We start from the raw sequence: 22,865 nt of genomic DNA on the forward strand, positions 1-22,865 counted from the left end.
CACGCTTTTATTTTGACACTAATGAGACGAACAGGTACTCACATATTTTACTATTAGTCCTGTGATGACATCAGTGAGCTGTTATAAGTGTTTGTGCTTGTGAACGTCTTGTTTTTCAGCTAAGACGGATCATCCTTCACCTCTTAAACAAATAATAATAACATATTTTATGTATGTGGCACTTTTCAAGCTTTTGATGTTTTCACAAAGAAATTAAAGTCAGAAAACACTGCCCAGCCTTGCAGGACTCAAACACTTCACCCACCCCTCCATAGACATAGTGGTGAGAAGATAATGAGTGAATTTTCATTTTTGGGGTGAACTATCCCTTTAAGTATAATAGTGTTAAAGTAAAACAAGATCAAAATGTGTCTTCAAGGAAAAACCATTAAAACCAACCAGTCAAACCAACAACAGGATATTAGAGGGGAGTTGTCTTTGGAATAAAAAACTTAAAGTCAAACCTCATCATGAAAGTTATTCCAGATGTTGAGTTACTTTCAGTTTGGACCACAGGCTGTTTATAAAAAAGTTTTGGACACGTGAGGAGGAAGTGGGTGTGACACTGTTTTCTCTGGTTCATGTTTTCGAACATCCTTCAGATCAACCCGGACGTCTGCGTCTCTCCTCGGCTTGAATCACACTCACCCTGCTCCTTGGGAAATCATGGTGACACCGATCTGGTGTCAAACTGTCTCCGCGGTTCTCCGTCAGATTGAGCCGATCGTCGTGCTGGAGCAGCTGGGCAGCTGCTTCTTCGACACCGCGCTGCTGCTGGTGGTCAGGGACCGCAGCTCCAACGCCTCGTACCCGGGTCTGTCCGGGGAGGCGAGCCGGCAGAAAGCCATGACCGACTTCTTCATGACCTACAACCTGATCATCCGCTTCGTCCCCATCCTCCCGGCGCTGCTGCTGGGCAAGCTGAGCGACCGCGGCTGGAGGAAAGCCCCCATCGTGGTGCCCCTGGGCGGGTACGTGCTGTCCCGGCTCGCCCTGCTCCTGGTGCTCATCTTCCGGCTGCCCCTGGAGCTGATGTTCGGGGCCGCGGTTCTCTTCGGGCTGTCCGGCGGCTACTGCGCCTTCTGGCCCGGCCTCATGACGCTGGCGTCGCTGGGCTCCACGGCCACTGACCGCTCCAAGGTAAATGTCATAGAAACCTTCATTATATTAAAATTATAGTTTATTATAAGCGTGACACAAGAAACATTATGTAAATACTTTATGACAATACACTGGTGCTGTCTAACCAATTACAAATAGGTAATAAACAAACAATATTAATAATAATAAGAACAATATATAATAAGAACAGCAACAATAATATTGATACAAATAATAACTTTATTTGTAAAGCACCTTTCAAAACAGCCATGATTCACAAAGCTGACAAATACAAACAATAATACAAAACGTAAAAAACAACAAAAATAACAAAGATGAAAAATGGTATGTTACTAAATCTAACATCAGCAGCAACAAATATAATAATACATAATTTAAAGGTAATGGCAAAAACAAAACAGTAAAGGAAACATAAATAATGGCTAAACACGATCAAGTGAAAGTCATACGTTTAATGTAAGTTTTGAGAGATGATGATAAATTTGTCAAAGTCCATGTATCATAACGCGTAATTCTTACATTTTTTACAACAATTTGGTGTATGAGATGAATCAGATGTTAGTTGATATCTTGCAAACTGAATTATTACACAAATTGTTTTCATTATTCACTCATTTCTACAGATTTTCTTCCCATGAAGCAGGATTCTCTTAAAAAATATTAAAATATGCCCAATGTTGCAATGTCAGGTTCTTTCCTCCAACAAGTTTGGTGGAAATCAGTTTAGTAGTTTTATGGACTCGTACAGTCCGTACAGTTTGGACGTGAGGTGTGGGTGGTTTTGAAACAAGCTGTGTGTTGTCGTGCAGGCGCTGATGAGGGTGGAGCTGCTGTACGGGGCGGCGGGTCTGGTGGGCAGCTTGATCTCGGGTCACCTGTTCCTGGTGAACAGCTCCGGTCTGGGAAACGGAGTCGTCCTGCTCATCGTGGCCACGCTGCTGAACCTGCTGTGTCTCATACACTCCATCGTGCTGCTGCAGGTCAGTGTGTGTGTGTGTGTGTGTGTGTGTGTGTGTGTGTGTGTGTGTGTGTGTAATATTTCAGAGGAAATGAAAGTGTGACTTGTGACATTTCTATCCCTAAATTCAGCAGGGAGCTAATATTTCACTGAGAAGTGAACAGATGTTACAGATGTTGATGAAGCAGATGTTAAAGGTCCAGTGTGTACGATTTAGGTGAAATTGATCTATTGGCAGAAATTGAATATAAAATAATCCCTAGTGAAGTTGAACAACTCTTTGTTTTCTTTACCCTAGAATGAGCTCTTTATATTTAAATACTTTATAATCACATCTGGAGTGGGTCCTCTCTACGGAGGCCGCCATGTTTTTTACAGTAGCCCAGACTGGACAAACTAAACATCTTTTGAGTTTTTATGACAACTGAAGGCTACCACAGGTTCTATCTCATGTTTGGAAGGGGAGGGTGAGGTGAGGGGTATTCAGCTGCAACATGCAACTTCACCACAAGGTGTCACTAAATCCTACACACTGAACCTTTAAGTGTGTGTCCGTCTTGATTAAAGGTGAAACAAGTGTCCATCAGCGAGTCTGGCGAGGACGGTAACCTCCTCGCTGTTGCCGAGGCGCCTGGTGGCATCGACAGGTGGAACATTGTTCTGCTGTTCGCGGCCGCCTTCCTGTACGACTTTGCTGTGGGCGGAGCCGTAGAAATACTGGGCGTGTTCGTGTTGAAAGAACCGCTCAGCTGGACAGCCGCTCAGGTAACATTTACCAATTTTTGTTTAGTTTTTTTTTTTATCTTCTTGTATTTTCTTATCCGTTCACTATCTTTTGTTCTTTTTCTTCCTCCAGGTCGGTTACGGGAACGCAGCCGGCTGCTCGATTTTCCTCACCAGCTTCGTCGGTGTCATCTTGTTTCGCCGCTGCTTCAGCGACGTCGTGCTCATCCTGATCGGCATGTTCTCCTTCGCCTCGGGGATCTACTTCATGTCCTTCGTCACAGCAACATACATGTTCTACCTCGGTGAGTTTGCGTGTACTTTAAAAACTTTATAAAACTGGGTTACATACTAAGATTAAAATCTGCAAATTATCGATTGATCTGTAGATTTTTTATTTTTATTGATTGTTTAGTCTATAAATTATAATCTAATCTCAGAGTTTGAGGTGACGTCTTCAGTTTGGTTTGTTTTTCAGTTTAAATCCCAAATATGTTCCATTTATTTTGCTTTAGAAAACACAACAAATTATTGAAGAAGCTCGAATCAGAATTTTGAAGCCTCTTTGCTGGTGATAGCCGTGGACGGAGACATTAGGGTTTTCAGGTTATCAGTCCATTTGTCCCATTGTTGTTGATGTGATGTCTCAGGAATGCCTGGAATTACCCACATGGACTCAAGGATAAACTGATAAGAAATTGGAGGTTAAAGGTCGAGGTAACTTTGGTTTCACACGCCCAGACGTTTCTCGACAGATCTGTCAGCGCTCGAGCAAGAAAGGGGAAGTGTATTCAAATCGTTCCTTGTCTGAATCAAACACAAACGGTTCTACGAGGATTTAGGTTGTCATTAAAAATCTTTAAAATAGGAACCAAGATCAGGAAGTGCAAGTGAGTAGAAGCCATAAACATCTTATTCTTCCCCCAGCGCTCTATACACTAAAAGCTTGTCATTTCCTTAAATGTCTAATCTGGTAATACCAGAACCAGAGACTGTACGTGTTCCAGTGTTGGTTCATATTGTGCATCTTGTTCACATTGTGGGGGGGGGGGAATTGAGAGGAGAGAGAATAATAATGACTGAGTGTTGATTTGTCCGCAGCTCGCTTGCTCACCCTGTTCGCTCTCATCCCGTTGCCAACGATCAGATCTCTGCTCTCACAGCAGGTTCCATCATCCTCATATGGTGAGTCTGCAGCCTGTGTGTGTGTGTGTGTGTGTGTGTGTGTGTGTGTGTGTGTGTGTGTGTGTGTGTGTGTGTGTGTGTGTGTGTGTGTGTGTGTGTGTGTGTGTGTGTGTGTGTGTGTGTGTGTTTGGATTTAGAGCCACAGCTGCTACCGACAGTTGCAATCAGTTTTACATTATTAAAGGGTCCGGCCATTTAAATAAATAAAAAATAAGACAAGTAACAGATTTTCACACAGAGATTTTAGAAGAACTATTTCTTTGGTGGAAAGTAGATTTTAAAAAAAGGAAAATTCACAGCGCGGTCCATGAATCAATCCCAAAGAATGATCCTCCTACATTGTTATAAGCAATGTGCGATGTTGAGTGTGTTTAAGGAGCTGCTCTGTGACACAGCAACAGCAGACGTGAGGCAGAACAAGCTTTTAAAACTGGCAGTGGATCACATTCCTCTGCTAAGGCCCGACAGACCACATTTTTACTCACTAGATCTCACTCACATCAAGATCCATGAGTTATCGTCTGAGAATCAACGTTAAAGAAAGTAAAAAAACAGTTCTGGGATCCGCACCAACATTTTATTAGCTCTTCTCTGACCTGAACCACATCCTTACACCAAGTTTCACTGTAATCACTCCTGTGTTGTTTTTGCGTAATCTGGCCAACAAACAAATTGACGGGGGTGAAAACGTTAGCTCCTCTGTGGAGGTAAAATCTAAATATTTCTTTGGCAGAATGTACGTCCAAAAATAGTGAAATCTGTTTAATAGATTATCCTTTTACATGGCCCATCATTGATCTGTGCTGCCATGTGCAAGAGTAACTGGCTTTTTCCACTGGCGGAGGACAAGAGGCCTCTGGAGCTTGGTTGTGTTCGTGACTCATTCATTATCACACAGTTGTAAAAACCCTCTGATCTCAGGCTACAGATATCTCTTCATTTTCATATCGATCTTAATCAAGTGACCATTATTTTGACTCTGTGCAGCTCTTGTGTTTAGAGTGTGTGCAGCAGTGTAGCGCACACACAGAGGAGCAGTGTGTACTGGAAATCTCCCTGTTAGGCCAGTCAGACCAGTTTATACTCAAATCATGACTTATTTTAAAGAGTCTGTTCTCCTACAAGTCAGTGCCATGCTTCCTCTTTCTAACACACACACACACACACACACACGCACACACAGATAACTGATGACTACAGGACCAGGGTTATTTATTATCAGGTTTTTTTTTCCAGTGTGTTTGCTGAGACGTGATCTCACTTCAATGCAAACATACACACCTTAAATACCAATCTCTTTCCTGCCCACACACACAAACAAGGAAAATAAAATTCCTCTCAGTAGAGCACATATCTGCGCGACCTAAGTTCACACACTCATAGATATCTGAATAAATCAAGATCCATGAATCATTGTCTAGGGGAACTGGTTAAAACAAAAATAAAAAATAAATAACGCCCTATTTTTACAACGTTAAAGATTCAGATCCACATCAGAACTGTATACGTTCCTTTTTTGGCTTATATTGTGTCTCTTCACCAAGTTTAGAGGAAATCCGTCTTGTGGTTTTCTGCGTAATGTTGCTGAAAATCAAGCAAACAAAAAATAACCTCCCTTTAAAAAGATAAACCTTTACAGTGCAAATGTTTTAGGCACAAAACCGAATGAGGATGATTTAAAAACTCATGGATGTTATTTATCGGGATAAAGTGTAGTAAACAGGAAACACGTGAATTATATCAATATTTAGTGCGACCACACTTCATCTTTATTCTAAGCTGAGATCCAGCTGTTTATGGCAGCTTCATATCTACTGCACAGACATGAGAGTGATATTTATCTTCTTCTCTGACTCCTGGTGAAAAGAAATAAGCTCAGTTCTTCAAAGGGTCAAACTTTTCCTCACTCCTCCTCCCTTCCCATCAGGCACGACTCTCACCTCCCTGCAGCTGACTCTGAAGTTCGCCGGTCTGACCTACATCCCTGCCTACACTAAGATCTACCAGAGAACCCTGGAGTGGTTCCCAGGCTTCATCTTCACGCTCTCCAGCATCTTTACTGTCCTGGGAATGATACCCATCAGGTAGGCTGCTGCTGCACATCAGAATATCGGTTTGCAGGTTTATTTAAATGAGTAAAAACAAATAAAAACTTAAAAGACAAGAAGAAAAAAATCAAACCGGAGCCGAAGCGTAATCAAATGAAATCTTAGTTTTTATTATTATTGGTCCAATATATCCAAAAAATCATTTGAGGTAAAGATAAATTGCTTCAAAAACAACATCAATATACAAGCTCTCCAGCATCTTTACTGTCCTGGGAATGATACCCATCAGGTAGGCTGCTGCTGCACATCAGAATATCGGTTTGCAGGTTTATTTAAAATCCTATGATAAAAACCTGAGCCACAAACTTCTCCTGTTTCCTTCCTCCAGTATCTTGGGCTGCAGATCACCTCAGTCGAGTCAGCGGTACAGACGGATTCAGGGCGACTGATTCACCAGAAGAGAGTTAACATCGGCACAAGGCAGACGGGAACTGAAACGTGAAATGAAGGAGACTCACTTCCCGTAACTGGAGGCGATGCAGGAAAGGAGTTCCTGCTCTTGTTGTAATGCTGTTACACAAGGAAACATACATTTTATTTTTTCATGAGCATTTTACGAGACCTTAAAGCAAATCTGTGCATCTTTTTGACCCTAAAATAGCAGTTTCAAAATGTTTACTCTTTTTTCTCTCTTCTCACCGTCAGAAGTTTGGAACTGAATTAAATTAAAGGCTGATGTTGGACTTCAGATCAGTTAAAAAGACTCAGAAGTCGTTAAAAATCTGAGTTTATCTCCAATATTCAGCAGGAAACTGTTAAAATATGAAGAATACTTGACAAAATTTGGTGGATTCGTTTCAGCGGCAGCTCTTCTGGATCATGGGTAATATCCCCCCCTTCAGTTCAGTAAAAGACACATTGATTGACTTTGTTTCCATACATGAAAACCACTTAAAGGTTCAGTGTGTGAAGTTTAGTGACATCTAGTGGTGCAGTTGCATGTTGCAGCTGAACACTCCTTCCCCGTCACTGCACTTGAAATGAACTCAAACCAGTCCGACAAACTGGGGAAAGCTGTTTTTGAACTTTCGACCCTGATGCAGCCGAACGTCATGGACCAGTGGATTTCATCAAACAGTGAAATTAGTGCAAACTTCCTCAGAAGGATCCGTGACATGTTCACCCCCTCGTACACACGGGTTTCAACATGACACAGAGTTTTCAGTGATTGCATCAGATGTGAATAGTCCCGTTTTTTTTTTTAATACTGCGAAAAGATCATGTTTGCTTTTGTGAAACGAGTCAATATAACTCCAACCATCACTTTATTTAAGTTAACATCGAATATATGTAGTTCCTGCTGGAAGGTAAGAAGAGGCTTAAAACTAGATGGATACTAGGATTTCATTTGGGAGTAACACTTCAGAAGACCAGTTTTTGTTGTGATTGCATTGCTCTGGGTTTAATTGTTTTCATCCAAGTTTGTGCTTTGTTGTAAATAATGTTTGTTTATTTGTTTGTGTTACGCAGAGACGATTGCAGTCGATAGATTGCAGCAACACTTAGTTTGTAAGTTTAGTGTAAGTATAGTGCTTCACTTTGTAAAGCACTATAAACTGCATTAAACTATTTGAATGGTACTTCGTAGAAAATGATGCAACATTATTTTTATTGTATGCATTGATTTATTATTGCACTTTTATTGGTTCATGTGGCACAAATACAAAAGGTGTAAAGGTTACACTGAAGGGAAAATATTTTTATTAATGTATGATCAAGCTGTAAATTAAATTGTTTTAATGTCTGGTTGTCTTTTTCTTTTTAAAAACAGATTTTTTATTTATCTTTATGAAGCTGGATGCAACATATTCTAAAATTCACTTTCATTCTGCAAATGAAAAGGTATTACGAACATTTCTAAGGTTTATTGCATTTTAGACTAAGCCGTCCTGTTTAATTTTGGTTTTAAATATTTGTTGTTTGTTTTATTCTGCATATATTTGCACTTAAAATACATTAAATGAGTAAAAACAAATAAAAACTTCAAAGACAAGAAGAAAAAAATCAAACCGGAGCCGAAGCGTAATCAAATGAAATCTTAGTTTTTATTATTATTGGTCCAATATATCCAAAAAATCATTTGAGGTAAAGATAAATTGCTTCAAAAACAACATCAATATACAAGCTTATTTATAATTACAACAAGATGTTATTCACATCCAAATGTACATTAGGAGCTCTGAACGTAAACAGTACACACTTAGGAGAACAGAAAAGAGAGAAGAAGAAGAAATGAAGCTGGATTCAAACGATTGTGAAAGTTTAACCTTTTCGTACGGGTTGGATTTTTGACTCTGAGCTGCAGATGAGATTCTCTTCACGAGTGAGCGTACGGGAGGAAGACAGGAGGAAGAGACGGCGACATTTGGCTTAGAAACATTGGATTTTTTACCTTTAAGAAAAATACAATTCTCGTTTCCTTACGGGCTCGTACAGTGGCAGCCGTCGTGGTCGTCCCTGTTTGGTGATTTAACCTGAATCAGCGAAAAACGTTCAAACTGAAACACAAAATAATTTGACACCAGAACACCAGAAAAGTAAATTTAGTTCTTTGTTGGTTTTTCTTCTCAGCAGATATTTCTGCCAGTGGTTGGAGCTACATACAGTAAATAGTGCAAAAAGAAATCAGCAGGCACACAGTAGAATATGGGGCTTTTACAGTGGCTGTGAGAGAAGAGACGTAAATTCTTCACCGGCGTTTCCAAAAATAAAAGTTTCGTTCCTCGTATTTTGGTTATGCCAAATTTACATATTACAAATCTTCCAAAAATCCCTTTTTCAAACGCTTCATCTTCACACACACTCGCTGGAACCCAACAGCGATCTGCGTCTTGTACAAAAATAGACTCAGCTGTGTCGTACACTCTTCAAGCTGTGCACTCGGGATATTGAATGTACAGAATATTGCTGTGAGAGCAAAAAGACGTTTCACTCAGGAGGAAGTTGTGTGTGCTCGGGTCACTGCGTCAGGTCAGTGCAGGTACTGACACCGCAGAGCAGGAAGGACTACAGACACACTGACGCCTCGGTTTGAAAATACGCTGTTAACAAACAAACACAGAGTACCGATCTCATGAACTAAACTAAATAGAACCAAAAGGAAGAGTGTTAATTTATATCCAATCACTTCATCTTTAACTGTTTTCATGTTTCTGACATTTCCTCAGTTCTTCATCAAGTCAGTATATGAAAATGTTAATGTAATTCGTCTTCTAAAGTATTTGCGAATGGGCCGGTCTAATCAGAACCCCCCGCCCCCCCGACTCTGGCTCTTAATACAGGATTTTAGTATTAAGGTGTTCTGGCATATAAATACAGTAATTAAGCTTTTTTAGCATCAGTGCATCCATAGTTCTCTCTGCTGCAGCTGCCTCCACACTGGACCACGGCTTCTCTGCTCACTCCATCCAATGCACACAGTAAAATACAAACAATATTCTTCATCGCTGACGTCTGGTAGCAAGAGGAGGCAGTAGCTCGTTCATTTTAAAGCTCAAGGAGAACGAAGGACACAAGAGCGAGAGCTGACAACTAAAAACCGACAATCAGACGTCATCACCGTCTTACAGCAGAAGGCTCAGTACTAATGGTCGGATAAAAAGACACAACTTAAAAGAAGCAAATGACATTTAATGTTTTAATAAATCCTCTGGAAACACGAGATAAGGAAATAAAAAATGATGACATTATCATGCCCCCGAATCTGAACCTTATTCATTAAAGAAACTCCTCAAACAGAAATTATGATCATGTGTCTGAAAAATAAACATCACCAGGCTACAGCTGGTGAAACCTACGCCACAGAAAAATAAATCTTTTGTGAATGTGGTTCTGTTTACCGCAGCTGCTCCCTCTATGGTCAAGATCACACACTGGTATCAGAATATCTCAGAATTCGATTTTCTCTTCAAGGCAAAAATCGCATCAGCACCATTTGAGGCAAACAAAAAGAAAAGAGGAAACCGGTGTGACGAAAAAAAACAAGTTGTCAGTTGCGCTGTTGTACAACACACACGAGTCACAGCCGAGCAGACGAGCTCCAGGGAATTTAACAAAACCAAATTGCTAAATATGTCAGAGTTGGAGAAACAAACATTTCACTGGAAACAAACGGCTTCAGTTTTTAAAAAGTTCACTGTGCAGCATTTAGTGGCATCTAGTGATGGGGTTTGGGTACTGCAACCAACTGAAAACCACGGGAAGGAGAATGTGAAGAATCCTTCAGGCTAAAAGTCGACTGAAGAGCCAGTGTTTGGTTTGTCGGGTCAAGAAAACATGGCTGACCCTGAGGAGTGGATTTAAAGGACTCATTCAAGGTAATGGCTACATGTTTGATTCTGTCAGGTGATTATACACGAATGAAAATATAAATTTCTGCCAACAGATCAAACTAAATCCTACACACGTGAAAGTAAAGGGTGTAAAACTCTTTTTAGCCAAACTTTTTAAAATTTGATTTCCAAGAAGCCTCAACGCTGATTGATTCTCTGCAAACCAGCAACAAGAAAATTCTTAAGAAAATTCACCAACTCCAAAACAGACAGATGTTCACCTGACCGCTCTAAACTCTGTGAGACAGATGTTACTAATGTGGGAAATGATGCCACACGTTCCCAAAGCACAAATAAGAGTCACAAAGGCAGATTACTGCAAGAAAATACATTTGACTCTTTAAAGTGTTCTTTAAAGCACAGACACCTGATTGAGGGAATAAAGTAAAGTGTACCGAGGGATTGTTCTCTTTCAAACGCCTTCCGTTTATTTTCCATAAGGTGAAACTACCTGTTAGCATCCAAATCTGAGTCTTTTGTTTCTGCAAGAGAACAGAAGTGTAAACAAATGGCCATTGGCAAAAAAAAAAGAGGCAGCACTGCTCAGTTTCAAAAGAATAGAATGGGTTTGACCACCAGATGGCGCTGCAGTGTAGCTACAAAAATCAGATACATCACCAAACACAGCAGGAAGCTCGATATTCAAACCAGATGCGCATCGGTGCCATCACTGTCGAATGCAGCTTTGCCTCTAAGACTAATTTCTTACTGTAGAACTTAGAGGATTTTACCGACATCAGCTGCGACGCGTCCTGCTTCTCCTTCAGTCCTCGGGTTGAACACAAGGCCGAGTCATGAACCTCTAATGCCACAGCTAATTCACATCTGTCCAAGTTGATTTCTAAATAACAAAGGCTACACTGCAAAGTTTGTGCACTTATGAAAATGGCAAATACAAGATTTCATGAGCTGAAACATGCAAAACTAATTAGAAAGGTTTATAAAATACTGGCGTCTTATCTACAGCCAATAAGACGCCTTTGTACAGATGAGAAAGGACAGTTTTTGTGTTGTGTTCTCGGAGGATTTTTACAAAAAGAAAGGGAGAGAAATCTCGGGGATGCTCCAAATAGTTATTTTGTTATTTCAAGATACTTCACACCAACTCAAATTATCAGTATCCACCTTCAAAAAATTTCTTCTGCATCAATCAGGAGCTTTTTCCTTCACATTTTATTCAATGTGAAAACGGGGGTGAAAAGATCGCAGTTAAATAAACACAAACAGCAATTAACTGTTAATTGGAAATATGAAGTAGAAAAGAGTCAATAAGAACAATGACCAAAAAAAAACATTTCTGTGTACACAGCAGGTTTCTCCTCGTTCCCTGCTGTCCTTGAACGCACCTCTTTCGCAGGTCAGGTCACCGCGAGAGACGACTTCCCCTCCGTACAGACGTCTCACACGAGAACAGGGGGCTGAAGTCCAGCAGTTCCAAGCTGCTGCCCCGGTTTGCTCCGTTTCCTTGGCATGAGAGCGTGTGAGGGAGGAACGTGGGGCGGAAACACGCGATGTTTCAGTTCGTCTCGCTCGTTTTGTCCTCGGTCTGTTTGTCCTGGAGGAGAGTGATGAGCGACTCCCACCCTGCCTGGCACTGCCGAGGTCGGGGCCGGACAAGGAGTCGGACAGCGGAGGAGAGGAATGAGGTGAAAGGGAGAGAGAGAGAGAGGGAGGGAGGGAGAGGCAGCGTTTCATTACACAAGTGATATCCTGTTTACATTTTAAAAGAAATGATGCGTGCTGGCTCACAATCTGCAGATTTGATTTCACTCTTTTAATGCACCTCCAAATGTTGCCACTTACTTATCATTACTCTTTTGCAGATTGTCTTATTAATTGTTTTTATTGACAGGACAGTGCAAGTGTGAAATGGGAGAGAGAGTGCGAGGCAGACGCGCAGCAAAGGGTCGGGTCGGAATCAAACCTGCAGCGCCTCCAGGAGAACCCAAACTGCACTTTGAAATTTGACACCAAATCCTCAACTCTGCCCTCGTTTGTCATGTGATAAGTCGCCACCACTGCTCTGCTCTGCTGCTGACACTTTCACTTTGTGACGCCACAACTGATTTTAAAAACAGACATCGTGGAATCGTTGGGAAACCCGTGTGATTAGTGGACCACCACCAAACGTACCTTTTCATAGTGGGTGATGTTTTGGTCGGCCATGTTGGTGAGAAGCTGTTTGAAGTCTTGCCGCTTGTTGCTCTGCCAGCGATCCCAGTCCGCCTTCAGGTCAGCGTTGAAACACTCCAGTCTGTCCTGGCATTTCTCCACCTCCACTGGCATCTACAGCGAGACACAGAATACTACAGCTACAGGGGGTGTAAGGGGACATGATACAAGGCTGCATTTTACAGGACTAGAGTCACAGAGGTGTAAGATCTCTAAGAGCACAACTGCTGCAGATTGAAATGAGACAATGGGGCAAATAATTAACTACCTGATTTGGAAATATCACATTTAATGCTTTGAACAGAGCAGTTTTTTTAAACTTCCTGGTGTGAACGGAAGATGCTTACAGGCGTCCTGTCTTCCTGTCTGCGCAACACGGCTGCTTCTAGTCGTCCCTCGTACTCCGCCTGGCTCTGGTCTCGCTTCCTCAGAACGTTCTGCAATCAAACGGAAGACGTGCAGCCTCAGTGTCGTGTTTACAGATACCGTAATTATTTCTGAGACTGACGACATATGATAAATATTAAGAGAGAAAGAGGAAGAGAGATGCTGAGTCAGGAGAGTGGTGGGGACAGGATGTGAGACATGCAGATTCCAAGATAACACTGTTTTTTGACAGTTTATAGTTAAAGGACATGTTTTCTTGAACTTGCACCCAAAAAATACCTTTTAAAATTGAGAAATAATAAAGTGAATGAAGAACAAATCTAAAATATCTATCTACATTCAGCTTTCAAAGAAACGTGCCGACGCTCTCGTCCGTCTCACCTTCATAGACTCTATGTAGAGAACGTACTCTCTGAGTACAGGCAGAAAGTCCTGGCTCATGTTCTCACTCAGATCCTCCAGTGCACCGCCGCACGTCGCCACAGAGCTGGCCACGCCCTCCAGGGGGCGCTGCAGCTCTTCCTCCGACGCGGCCCAGCTGGAGTACAGGGTGCCGTACTCACGCAGCTCTGTATTGTACTCTGGAATGAGCGAGAGGAAAAGGAAAAAGGTTAGACGGTCTTGAAATAAACAAAGAAAAGCAGGGTTTTGGTTTTGATTTTGTTGTAAAATTTGAATTCTGCTGACGTTTGCCTTCTTTTCCATGACCTGTGGATTCGATTCAAAGTCTGCAGGCGATTTTGAGGCTCTGGCACGTTCAACTGCTAAATCTATATTTGTAAATTACGCCAAAGAGGCTGATGGCCCAACACCAGGCCGCTGAGTAAAGCAGGCACGGCACAAACAGCTCAGAGTCCTTCATTATCTCCAGCCCCCTGATTACCCCTCCCCAGCTTTTCACCTTATCACTCAGAACACAAGAACCTTTCCTTCCAGCTCCAGCTCTAAAACCCTGGAACAGCTGGTGACGTCGAGGATTTCACACACGGCAGAATCGCAAGGCCCAAAGGTCTGTGGGGGTGTTTCTCTCCAAACAAACACGGCAGGACTGAAAAGTCAACACTGCAGAATCATACAGGCTAACGTTAGCCACTCCACTAAAGACTGGACGTAAAGCTAAGCGAGCACAATGTAGCATGTACAAATAGCTGCTAGCAAACAGGTACGGTTTTCTCTCCTGTCCGTTTCTTTGTTTGTTTGTTTGTCAGGATTCCGCAAAAACTACTGAACGTATTTCCACGAAACTCAGTGGAAGGTTGAAACAGGGGCTGAACAAGAAACCATTAAATATTCTGATGGATCCAGGAATTTCTTCATCATTTTCTTTGACATTGCACGATGGCCTTCACCGATTTCCTAGGGAATCAAACATGGACTGATATTTATGAGTGTGCGATCTGATGTGGATAAAAATCTGGAATTGGCCGGTTTATAGGGGGTTGGTAGTTTTGTCAGGTGTGAAATCTCTTATTTAAAGCCTCCTTTAAGGAAACTGTCTTATAACCATTTGCATCACTACTAGTTTCTCCATACATGAATCTAGTATTCAAAATGTCACGCCCAGCCCAGGTCTCAACCACCATGAAGACACAGGCCTGAATTTATATATCAAGTCTCCATCGATACCTGACTGCTCTTTGATGATCCTCTGAGCGATGCGGTCGATGGTTCCCAGTTTCTGGTTGAAGGTGTCCAGGTACTCGCCCATGGCGCAGAATTCGGCCGGCCGCGCCCGCAGCTTGTAGCCGCCGGCCACGTGCTTCACCGACTCGCCCACTTTGGTGAGCAGGGCGAGACCCTGACGCTTGTTCAGGTCCTGCAGACACAGAAACAACAACCGTCAACAACACCACAACTGCCTCTCCTCTATTTTATCAACTTTAGTGTTTTATGACCCATTTTACATTTTGTCCTCGTGTGCTTAGGCTCAACTTTCGGATTCCAATTATTTTACTGCAGCAACAACCTCATTTCCCCACAGGGATCAATAAAGTCTCGTGCCTCAGATACTTAGAGAGAAAATCTGTGACTGTTGCCAGACATGGTGAGCGGCACATCCACGTTAAGAAGCAGAAATTCAGCGGTTTGTGGTCGTGCATTTTACTGGAAGTTCCCAGATGAGTTTGATTGATTCGCATTGGACGTGAATTATGTATTTGACAGGGGTGAAACACAGAAACAGCAGCACAAGGACAAGCTGTTCCCACTTCCCAGCGCTTTGCCGTCTCACCTTGGCCGTCAGGAAAGCGTTCAGGTGCGGGTTGAAGGAGAGGACGGGATGGTCCGCGACTCGCTTCAGGAACTTGTCCAGAGCCTTCATCCTCGTCTCCACAAACTCCTCCGAGAAACGGTCGACCACGCCCTTCATCACAAACTTCTCGGGCAGCGGCTGGAGAAAAAGAGGGAAGAGGGAAGAGGAAGAGGAAGAGGAGTGAGGGGAAGCAGAGGAGAGAAAGCAGAACTGTCGGCTGCGTGTCTCATTCGACCTACTGGGATGAGGTGGGTCGGCTGGCTGTCCTCCAACTTGATCCTCAGCCAATCGAAGTCCTGGTAGCGCCGCCGCACGCAGTATTCGGGCAGATCAAATTCTATCCGTGTCGTCTGGAGGGAAAGGAAACACACACATTTGCGATGTTAATTTGCAGAGAGTAAAATGGCGTCATAGGTTTTTTTTTCCCAGTAGCAGTGAAGGACCTTTGCATCATTATCATAAGTTTATTTATAATGAGTTATTAAGGTTTATTTTTCATTGTGTATAAATAACAGAATACTTGCAGGTACACTAAAGCTCATGTATTTGCTCAATACACTACGCTGTTCATCTCAGATCATATTGGATTACTGTACATGGATATTGACCTTGAAATACAGCTGACACTGCACATACATACACACACGCACACACACACACACACACTCTGACTCTTAACAATCTGGCGTTAAACCCCCCCCCCCCCACATAGACACACACACATCTTCTCGATTAACACTTCTGTTCATGTTGGGTTGTGATATTTGTCTCCGGCCTCTGAGCCGAGAGGGATCGAGTTTCCTCCGGTTTGTCGCAGCAGAAGATCACATTTTGCAAAACACAATTTTCACTTTCCACACAACATCCAGATCTTTACAACAACAAGGACACAAAGAGCCTCTTGACTTTATCTGATCGTCATAACTTTCTTCTGTGTTTTCATTTCTGCACGACTCAGGTTACTGTGGGGACTCGTTGCTAAAATTTCAACACTGCCAAAAGCGCAAAAATGTATTATGCTATGGTTGCATTACATATCAGTGTATTTTCCATCACGCACTGTGAGAAAGGAATGAAGAGTCGGTACATTATTGTGTAAAGAAAAGCAAATAGAGCAGCTGTCCTAACAAATGTGTGCTATGCTCCGGACAAATATTTAGTGTTTACATGTTTAATGATCCCAAACATTCTTCTGCGTGTCTGCCTCTGTTGGATCATCACGACAGGTCTGGACTCGTAACTGCACCCTTATCGATCATTGGATAGAGGGAAGGATCCTGAGTAGTATGTACACATGCTTCCTCAAAGGAAATCTAGAGAAAGAGTACTCGTCTAACTGAAAACTTCCATATTTGTAGTTCAATGAAAACATGGATGTTTGTGAAAGAGAAAGAAAATATGGACGTGTTTTGGACTTTAAACGTTGCTGTTTATCTGCCAGCGCTTAAGTCCTGGATGTTAAACGTGCCTCGAACACACCACCAAGTTTTAAAGCTAAAAAATCAAACCCAACCAAACAGAACAAATGTGGGATTACTGGGCTAAAACCGACCTTGGTGGAGACTCTGTAGGTGATGTAGGTCTCCATGGTGGAGACGTGCTTCTTTGGGTCGTCGACCGTGACGAAGAGGTCACGGGTTTCCGTGGAGACGTACGGGTCGAGGCCGTCTGCTTCCAGGTCGTCGTCCAGCTGCAGCCTATTGAGGAGCGAGGACGCCGAGGCGGGGCTGGACGTCTCCACCGGCGTGCCATTGGTCAACGCGGCTTCCTGCGTGGACACAATAAACATGGCACCACAGTGACATCAAATTCGGATGTAAAACAAAGGGCCGATAGATTGGATGCTGACGGTGATGCAGTTGTTTGCGGCGATCAATGAAGCTCTTGTTGAGGCTGCATCATCTCACACGGCTCTCGCCTTTCTAATTGAATGACGGACGAGGAGAGAAACGGAGCATTTGTGGAATGGGGGATAAATATCTACAGGCTTAATACAGAAAATACCAACTGGGGGAAAGTGATTTACCGTTTTCACCTGCTGTAGGACACCAAAAGACTTAATCTTATCAAATTTCATTAATATTATTTGACAAACTGTGTTTTTGCCGTAAACAGATGATGAAAATAAGTATTTATTTGGGGAATCTAAAAGATCTCATTAGACGAGCAGCAGGGGGAGCAGGCGCCAGAATGTTACAAGTTAAACAATAATCCAGATGCTAACACGGCAACAGGAAGGTGAGGAAAACATCGAGGCAGCAGCAGGGTTGCATCACCAAAAACAACCCGCGCTGCCGGTTTTTTTTATTTCCTGACGTTTCGTAAGCTTCTCTAATGTCTAATGTCGTCTGTGGCCTCACACACCAGGAAGGAACTACTTCTCTCTTCCAGAAACTTAGAGTGCAGGACCGAGAAGCTAATGTTCAACCTTAATCACTTTTTATGTCACACACACACACACACACACACACACTTTTAGTTTTTATGAAAATCACCTGATGCAACTTTCGATTTCAATCAGTGCCAAGAAAAAAGTGCCACAACCTCTGTCTCTACTGTCTCACTCCACCTCTGCACACACTCTGTCTCTGTTTCTCTCTCTCTCACACACAGACACACACACACACACTCTGTCTCTGTCTCTCTCACACACACAGACACACACACACACACTCTGTCTCACACACACTGACCACACACACTCTGTCTCACACACTATCAAGGCTGCTGACGTTGCACTGTGGTGCTAACCTGCACTGATAATCACAGTTCAGATAATTGCATTGCGTTGCATCGGTGTGAACAACCAGGCCACAGAAACACAGCCACACTGTGACAATCTGAGGATATCTCACAGATCTGTTTTTCATGCAGAGCTGAGAGATGTATGAATGCAATAAGAAATATTGTAGGATTGTGGGATTCTGCTCGTGATAAAGGTTTTTTGGGGGTTTCATGTGTATTTCACAGTTTTATCTGAGAAAGGCGGAAAAACTTGTATCATCGTATCCACACGACTATTTATAAGTCTCTGTCTCGCAGCAGACACTTTGACTCCTCCGAGCGGGAGAAGCAGGTCTCACTAACAACATTAGTAACGGCTCTGCTCCGCTGAAGTGTGTCCCAGTGTGACTTAGTGAGGCAGCACGAACAATGCCAAGCAGCTAAATGGAATTCGGCCATATTTCAATATATTATTTATACCTGTAACAAGATAAAACATCCAAACCTCTACTTTAGAATATGATTGAGGAGGATTGTGTGCAAATAGATAAGTGATCAATGGGTTTAAACAAGTCTCAATAAAACTGTTTAAATTCCTTTTTAACACTTATTTTAACTTCACCACCCAAATCATGTCAGATGTGAAGATCTAAAATGATCTAAAAAATGAATAATAAGAGAGCAGCTCAATGAGAGAGAGAGATTTCCAGAAAACTCTTTCTTATAGATGGAGCTTTAAAAAAATATGACAAATTTGCTGCCTAGAAATCAAAGCAAAAATCTGCACACACTTTCACTTTCACGCCCAAACCTGCGCCTCGTGTCCTGTCACACAATCAGGCTGTTGTTGTCAAATATTTCATGGATCCTGATGCTCTGGAGACTGAATATTTGTGCAGATTCAATTAAAATCTGTCTGTAAATAACTGCAATGTGGTTTCATAAGGGGCCTGTTGGGCCTCGGCAGTGGTCCACACTGTGTTTAGTGTCATTCTAGTTTGTTTAAGGAATCAGGCTTTAACTCTGGATGGATCATGTAAGTTAGAAATAAGTACAAAACTAGAAAAGAATAAAGTTAAGTAGGTTGCAGGGTGACCTCAGAAAGGGCAGTGGGGCTGTAGCATCTCGTGTTGGTAATAATTAACTGAATCCCTCAGTGGTTGCTAAGGTTAAACTCCCGGGTTTCAAAAAAAAAAACAGCAGCAGCAGCAGGAGGAATAAAAAGCTTTGTCAGGTGTTCACCTTCTTCTTCATCATCTTCTTCTTCATCATCATCTCTGTGTAAACACCTGAGCAGGTAATGAAGTCAGGTAATGGATTTTCTGACCAAAACACATTGTTCACAGTGAGAGATTGTAGTGTGTGTGTGTTTGTGTGTGTTTGTGTGCAGGGGTTTCGCTCAGGTTGTGTTGTTTGTTATCTTTCCTTATCGTTCAGTGATTTCAGGCGGATCAGTTTGGGTCTAAACTCCAGTCATGAGCAGTGGAAACCTTAAAAACAACCTGAATGTTAAACACTGAGCAGAGGATGTGTTGATGTGAGTTTTTCTCTGTTAAACTTCCATCAGTTTGCTGTGAGTTCCTGATGAATTCAGCCAATAAACACCGGAGACAGGTCAGGAGACAGGTCAGGAGACAGGTCAGTAGACAGGTCAGGAGACAGGTCAGGAGACAGGTCAGGAGACAGGTCAGTGACAGGTCAGAGACAGTTTAGTAAACACACTACACTGGGGTTGGCCCTCTCTCTCTAGATCTGCTTCCACACCTCAGACCCGGTCCCGGTCCCGGTCCAGCCCGCCCCTGGTCCCTACCTTGTCCCCTCCTAGGTCCGCCGTGACATCTGGCCCCGGGGACAGCGGCTCCTCGGCGGCGGACAGCGGGTGGAGGATCTCCGCGATGGGCTTCTGCCCCGAGCTGGCCAGGCCTCTCGGAGCGCCGACACTCATCCTGCGGGAGGCGGGAGGCCGCGGCCCGGGTTAGCGGCTGACTGTCCGGTTCTCCGCGGCGGGGGGGACGACGGTGAGCGGAGCCCGGGGACGAGGCGCTTCAGTGCGGATGATCGAGGTGAGACATCCGCTGGCTGCTGTCAGCTGACTCCCACTGCGCAGCTGCGGAAGTTAAACAGCGACCACCCGGAAGTAAACACACAAGACACGTGACATTGGGGGAAACGCCAAAGATCGTCTGTTGGCAAGAGCAGTGAGATGTTGGCAGAAGAACTGACAACCCTGTAAATTATTTACCCAAAGTCAGTTTGAATGACGTAAACATGTATTATATTGAAAGTGTAAAAAGTGGGGACCAGTGTAAATTAAGTTAAAAAAAATATAGAGAAATAAATACAAAAAGTAGTATTGGAAAATGACAGATGAGTGTTACACTTAAAAATGAATATAATAATAGAAGTGGTATCGTAAACAAAGTATGAAAAGTCATTTTGAGCACATGATAATAAAAGAGTGATATTGCACACGATGGCAGGCAGTGATATTGAACATGTTGCTCGGTCGTATTGGTATAAAAAATATTTCTTATAGTCTCACTACGTAATATATAAGTTAGATAAATCAATTATACATTAAAATTAATTATTTATCTTATCTGTCAAATATGTTGATTGTTTAAAGCTGATACTTTTCAGGAATGAAACAAAGGCTCATAATGTTCATCCAAGAATTATTTTTAGCAACTGTTCTTCATGTTGCTAGTTTGCTAGCCTTGCTCATGACGTTTTTGGATACTGGATAAATGAGCGGAGTGAGACATCTTCGCTTTATAACCCATCTATCAGCCTGACGTGACACCGGCACATGAACATGAGACAGATGTTTTCTCTCACACGCGACACTTGAATCGTTATTTAAAGTTTCCAGCCGCTGATCCGCTGTTATCTTCACCTGCTGCACCAACATGGCTGCGAACCCTCCAGGACAAGGTCAATATTTCTGTTTGTTTGTTGTTCATAATGTTGAAAGTGAAGTTCTGTGTCTTTAACTGTGTTGAATCCAGGAGAGCGGAACTAGAAATCCCGTGTCCCTGAACGCATCACAGCCTATGTAGTTTTAGTTTATTTCCCTTATCGACTAAACAAAACAATTTAGATGCAAACACAAAATCTCTTGATTGAAAAAGGAGCAGAAAGAAGAATAATCTTATATAATCTGCAGCTATTTTACAAGACATTAATTAACAAGCCAAATAATTCAATAAAATAAATACATTTAAATAGCTGCAGTTGCAATTAATTTAATACAATTCAAAGAAGCTCACAAAGGGATTTACCTGTCACAGCACAACAAAGCTTAATTAACTTAATTATAATCTGAATATACTCCAAATTTTACTCATTGCATGAAGGAAGTGATGTTGGCTGATGCCGATTATTATGTCTCTCTCTTTAATCTTTTAGTTTTCTTCATTATCTAATGTATTTATTTCTTGCAGCCTTACCAAACAGAGCCCGGGTTGCGATCCTGGCCGAGCTGGAGAAGGAGAGGAAGCGGCTGTTGCAGAATCCATCCATGAACACTGCTGGAGGCAGGTATGGAAATCCACCTGCAGGGAACAGTGCACAGTCAACAGCCAATGAGGATGATGGGAGTTTTATCCTATGAACTCAGAGAAAATCAACTTAATAAATAAATATTGTTTTACATTATCAAAAGTGGGATTCAGGTGAAAGTGCCTCATGCTTGAGCAGATGAGACCAGACCAGTTGGATTGTACTGGGTTTTCCAACATGAGCAACATTTGCCAGCGTATTCAGTCACATATGAGGTTAATATGAGAAACATCTTGTCACATGTTTCTCTTCAGATCGAGTATGAAGGATTTCAGGGACAACGCAGAGCAGCAGCACATCGCTGCTCAGCAGAAAGCCGCTCTGCAGGTGAGATACACCACACAGCATCTGGAGTATCATGACAAACTAGGAAGGAACTCAGCAGAGCTCATATCTCAGCCAAGGCCCAACACTGCCTTTAATTTAAATCAAGCTGCAGCTGCAAGCCTGCTGACAAACCAACATTTTATCAAATCATAAAAGTTGTATCTTGCTGAATGAAGTGAGATGTTACATTTTACTAATTTCCTCTGAACAAAATCACATTGTCTTCAGTTTGTCTTTGTTCTGAAAGAACAGTATTTATCATAAAGACACACATTAAACAACAAGAGAAGGTGTTAAGCTTCAGAGCTGTCGTAGGTTTTAATTTAAGTCCTCGCTCAGCTACAGTAACCCAAACCCTTGTCTAACTAACCAGGTCTTCTCTTGCAGCATGCACACATACACTCCTCGGGCTTCTTCATCACTCAGGACTCGTCCTTCGGGAACCTCATCCTTCCCGTCATCCCGCGCCTGGAGCCCGAGTCATGACCTTCCACCTGTGATCTGCCTCCACCCTGCCTGAGACAAAATCATGTGCACGTCAGATTTATTTAAAGAAAAGCGTTCAAAACATTCGGAACAGAATTTCGAGAAAGATCTTCGACGGCAAACTACAGAAATCCTGCTCTGTTGCCGACTCCCCACAAAATTGACATATTCTCTGGGTTTTTACATTTGTAATTGATATTTACATAATAAATTTGTTATATGTATTAAATCACATCTTTCTTTTACTTTTATTTAATTTATTTTAAAGTTTTACAATAATTTGCTTTTCTCACTTATTTCTTGTAACTTGATTGTTTGCATCCAACAGTTTTAAAATGATTCAAATGTGAACAGACCTCCGCACTACTTGGTTTTATTTTAACGCCTTTCTGATGAACACAGCTGTGTTTTAAAGATTTGTTGCTGATGCAGTCGCATGATATGACCAGAAGTTCATGAGACCACAGCACCGGATATGAACTACAGATACAAATATTCATCTCATGCATCATCACGTGTTTTTAATATCA

The 22,865-nt window shown here is 42.3% G+C and overlaps 3 protein-coding genes across 4 annotated transcripts; 2 read left to right on the plus strand and 1 right to left on the minus strand.

The window, feature by feature from the left end:
* The first annotated feature begins 346 nt into the window (after positions 1 to 346).
* On the plus strand, positions 347 to 6,912 carry LOC118125648 (thymic stromal cotransporter homolog). The gene is made up of 7 exons (XM_035184450.2): positions 347 to 1,140; positions 1,932 to 2,102; positions 2,648 to 2,845; positions 2,937 to 3,108; positions 3,905 to 3,988; positions 5,916 to 6,072; positions 6,425 to 6,912. The coding sequence occupies exons 1-7, from the start codon at positions 667 to 669 to the stop codon at positions 6,483 to 6,485; spliced, it is 1,317 nt and encodes a 438-aa protein (XP_035040341.2). The 5' UTR covers positions 347 to 666; the 3' UTR covers positions 6,486 to 6,912.
* Positions 6,913 to 8,117: 1,205 nt separating this feature from the next.
* Positions 8,118 to 20,075, minus strand: snx30 (sorting nexin family member 30). 2 transcript variants are annotated; one of them, XM_035184448.2, is made up of 9 exons: positions 19,772 to 20,074; positions 16,790 to 17,005; positions 15,477 to 15,587; positions 15,217 to 15,375; positions 14,613 to 14,802; positions 13,368 to 13,567; positions 12,947 to 13,036; positions 12,561 to 12,713; positions 8,118 to 12,021 (listed from the first exon to the last, which is right to left on the minus strand). In XM_035184448.2, the coding sequence occupies exons 1-9, from the start codon at positions 19,904 to 19,906 to the stop codon at positions 11,944 to 11,946; spliced, it is 1,332 nt and encodes a 443-aa protein (XP_035040339.1). In that variant the 5' UTR covers positions 19,907 to 20,074; the 3' UTR covers positions 8,118 to 11,943. The 2 variants fall into 2 exon arrangements, with proteins under 2 accessions (XP_035040339.1, XP_035040340.1); XM_035184449.1 differs by lacking the exon at positions 8,118 to 12,021 and having other exon boundaries at positions 12,575 to 12,739; positions 19,772 to 20,075.
* Positions 20,076 to 20,723: 648 nt separating this feature from the next.
* Positions 20,724 to 22,567, plus strand: LOC118125649 (SOSS complex subunit C). The gene is made up of 4 exons (XM_035184451.2): positions 20,724 to 20,895; positions 21,405 to 21,501; positions 21,777 to 21,849; positions 22,237 to 22,567. Exons 1-4 carry the CDS (start codon positions 20,871 to 20,873, stop codon positions 22,333 to 22,335), a joined length of 294 nt encoding a protein of 97 aa, XP_035040342.1. The 5' UTR covers positions 20,724 to 20,870; the 3' UTR covers positions 22,336 to 22,567.
* Positions 22,568 to 22,865: the final 298 nt, after the last annotated feature.

Source organism: Hippoglossus stenolepis, chromosome 18 (genome assembly GCF_022539355.2).
Source record: "Hippoglossus stenolepis isolate QCI-W04-F060 chromosome 18, HSTE1.2, whole genome shotgun sequence".
Classification (NCBI taxonomy): domain Eukaryota; kingdom Metazoa; phylum Chordata; class Actinopteri; order Pleuronectiformes; family Pleuronectidae; genus Hippoglossus; species Hippoglossus stenolepis.

Coding starts and splice junctions, on each gene's coding strand:
- LOC118125648 (XM_035184450.2), top strand. CDS start 667: ATGGTGACACCGATCTGGTGTCAAACTGTCTCCGCGGTTCTCCGTCAG. Junction 3,989..5,915: donor GGTTCCATCATCCTCATATG/GTGAGTCTGCAG, acceptor CCTTCCCATCAG/GCACGACTCTCACCTCCCTG. Junction 6,073..6,424: donor CTGGGAATGATACCCATCAG/GTAGGCTGCTGC, acceptor TCCTTCCTCCAG/TATCTTGGGCTGCAGATCAC.
- snx30 (XM_035184448.2), bottom strand. CDS start 19,906: ATGAGTGTCGGCGCTCCGAGAGGCCTGGCCAGCTCGGGGCAGAAGCCC. Junction 17,006..19,771: donor CGGACCTAGGAGGGGACAAG/GTAGGGACCAGG, acceptor GTGTCCACGCAG/GAAGCCGCGTTGACCAATGG. Junction 12,022..12,560: donor ACATCACCCACTATGAAAAG/GTACGTTTGGTG, acceptor CGACCTCGGCAG/TGCCAGGCAGGGTGGGAGTC.
- LOC118125649 (XM_035184451.2), top strand. CDS start 20,871: ATGGCTGCGAACCCTCCAGGACAAG. Junction 20,896..21,404: donor TGCGAACCCTCCAGGACAAG/GTCAATATTTCT, acceptor TATTTCTTGCAG/CCTTACCAAACAGAGCCCGG. Junction 21,850..22,236: donor AGCAGAAAGCCGCTCTGCAG/GTGAGATACACC, acceptor CTTCTCTTGCAG/CATGCACACATACACTCCTC.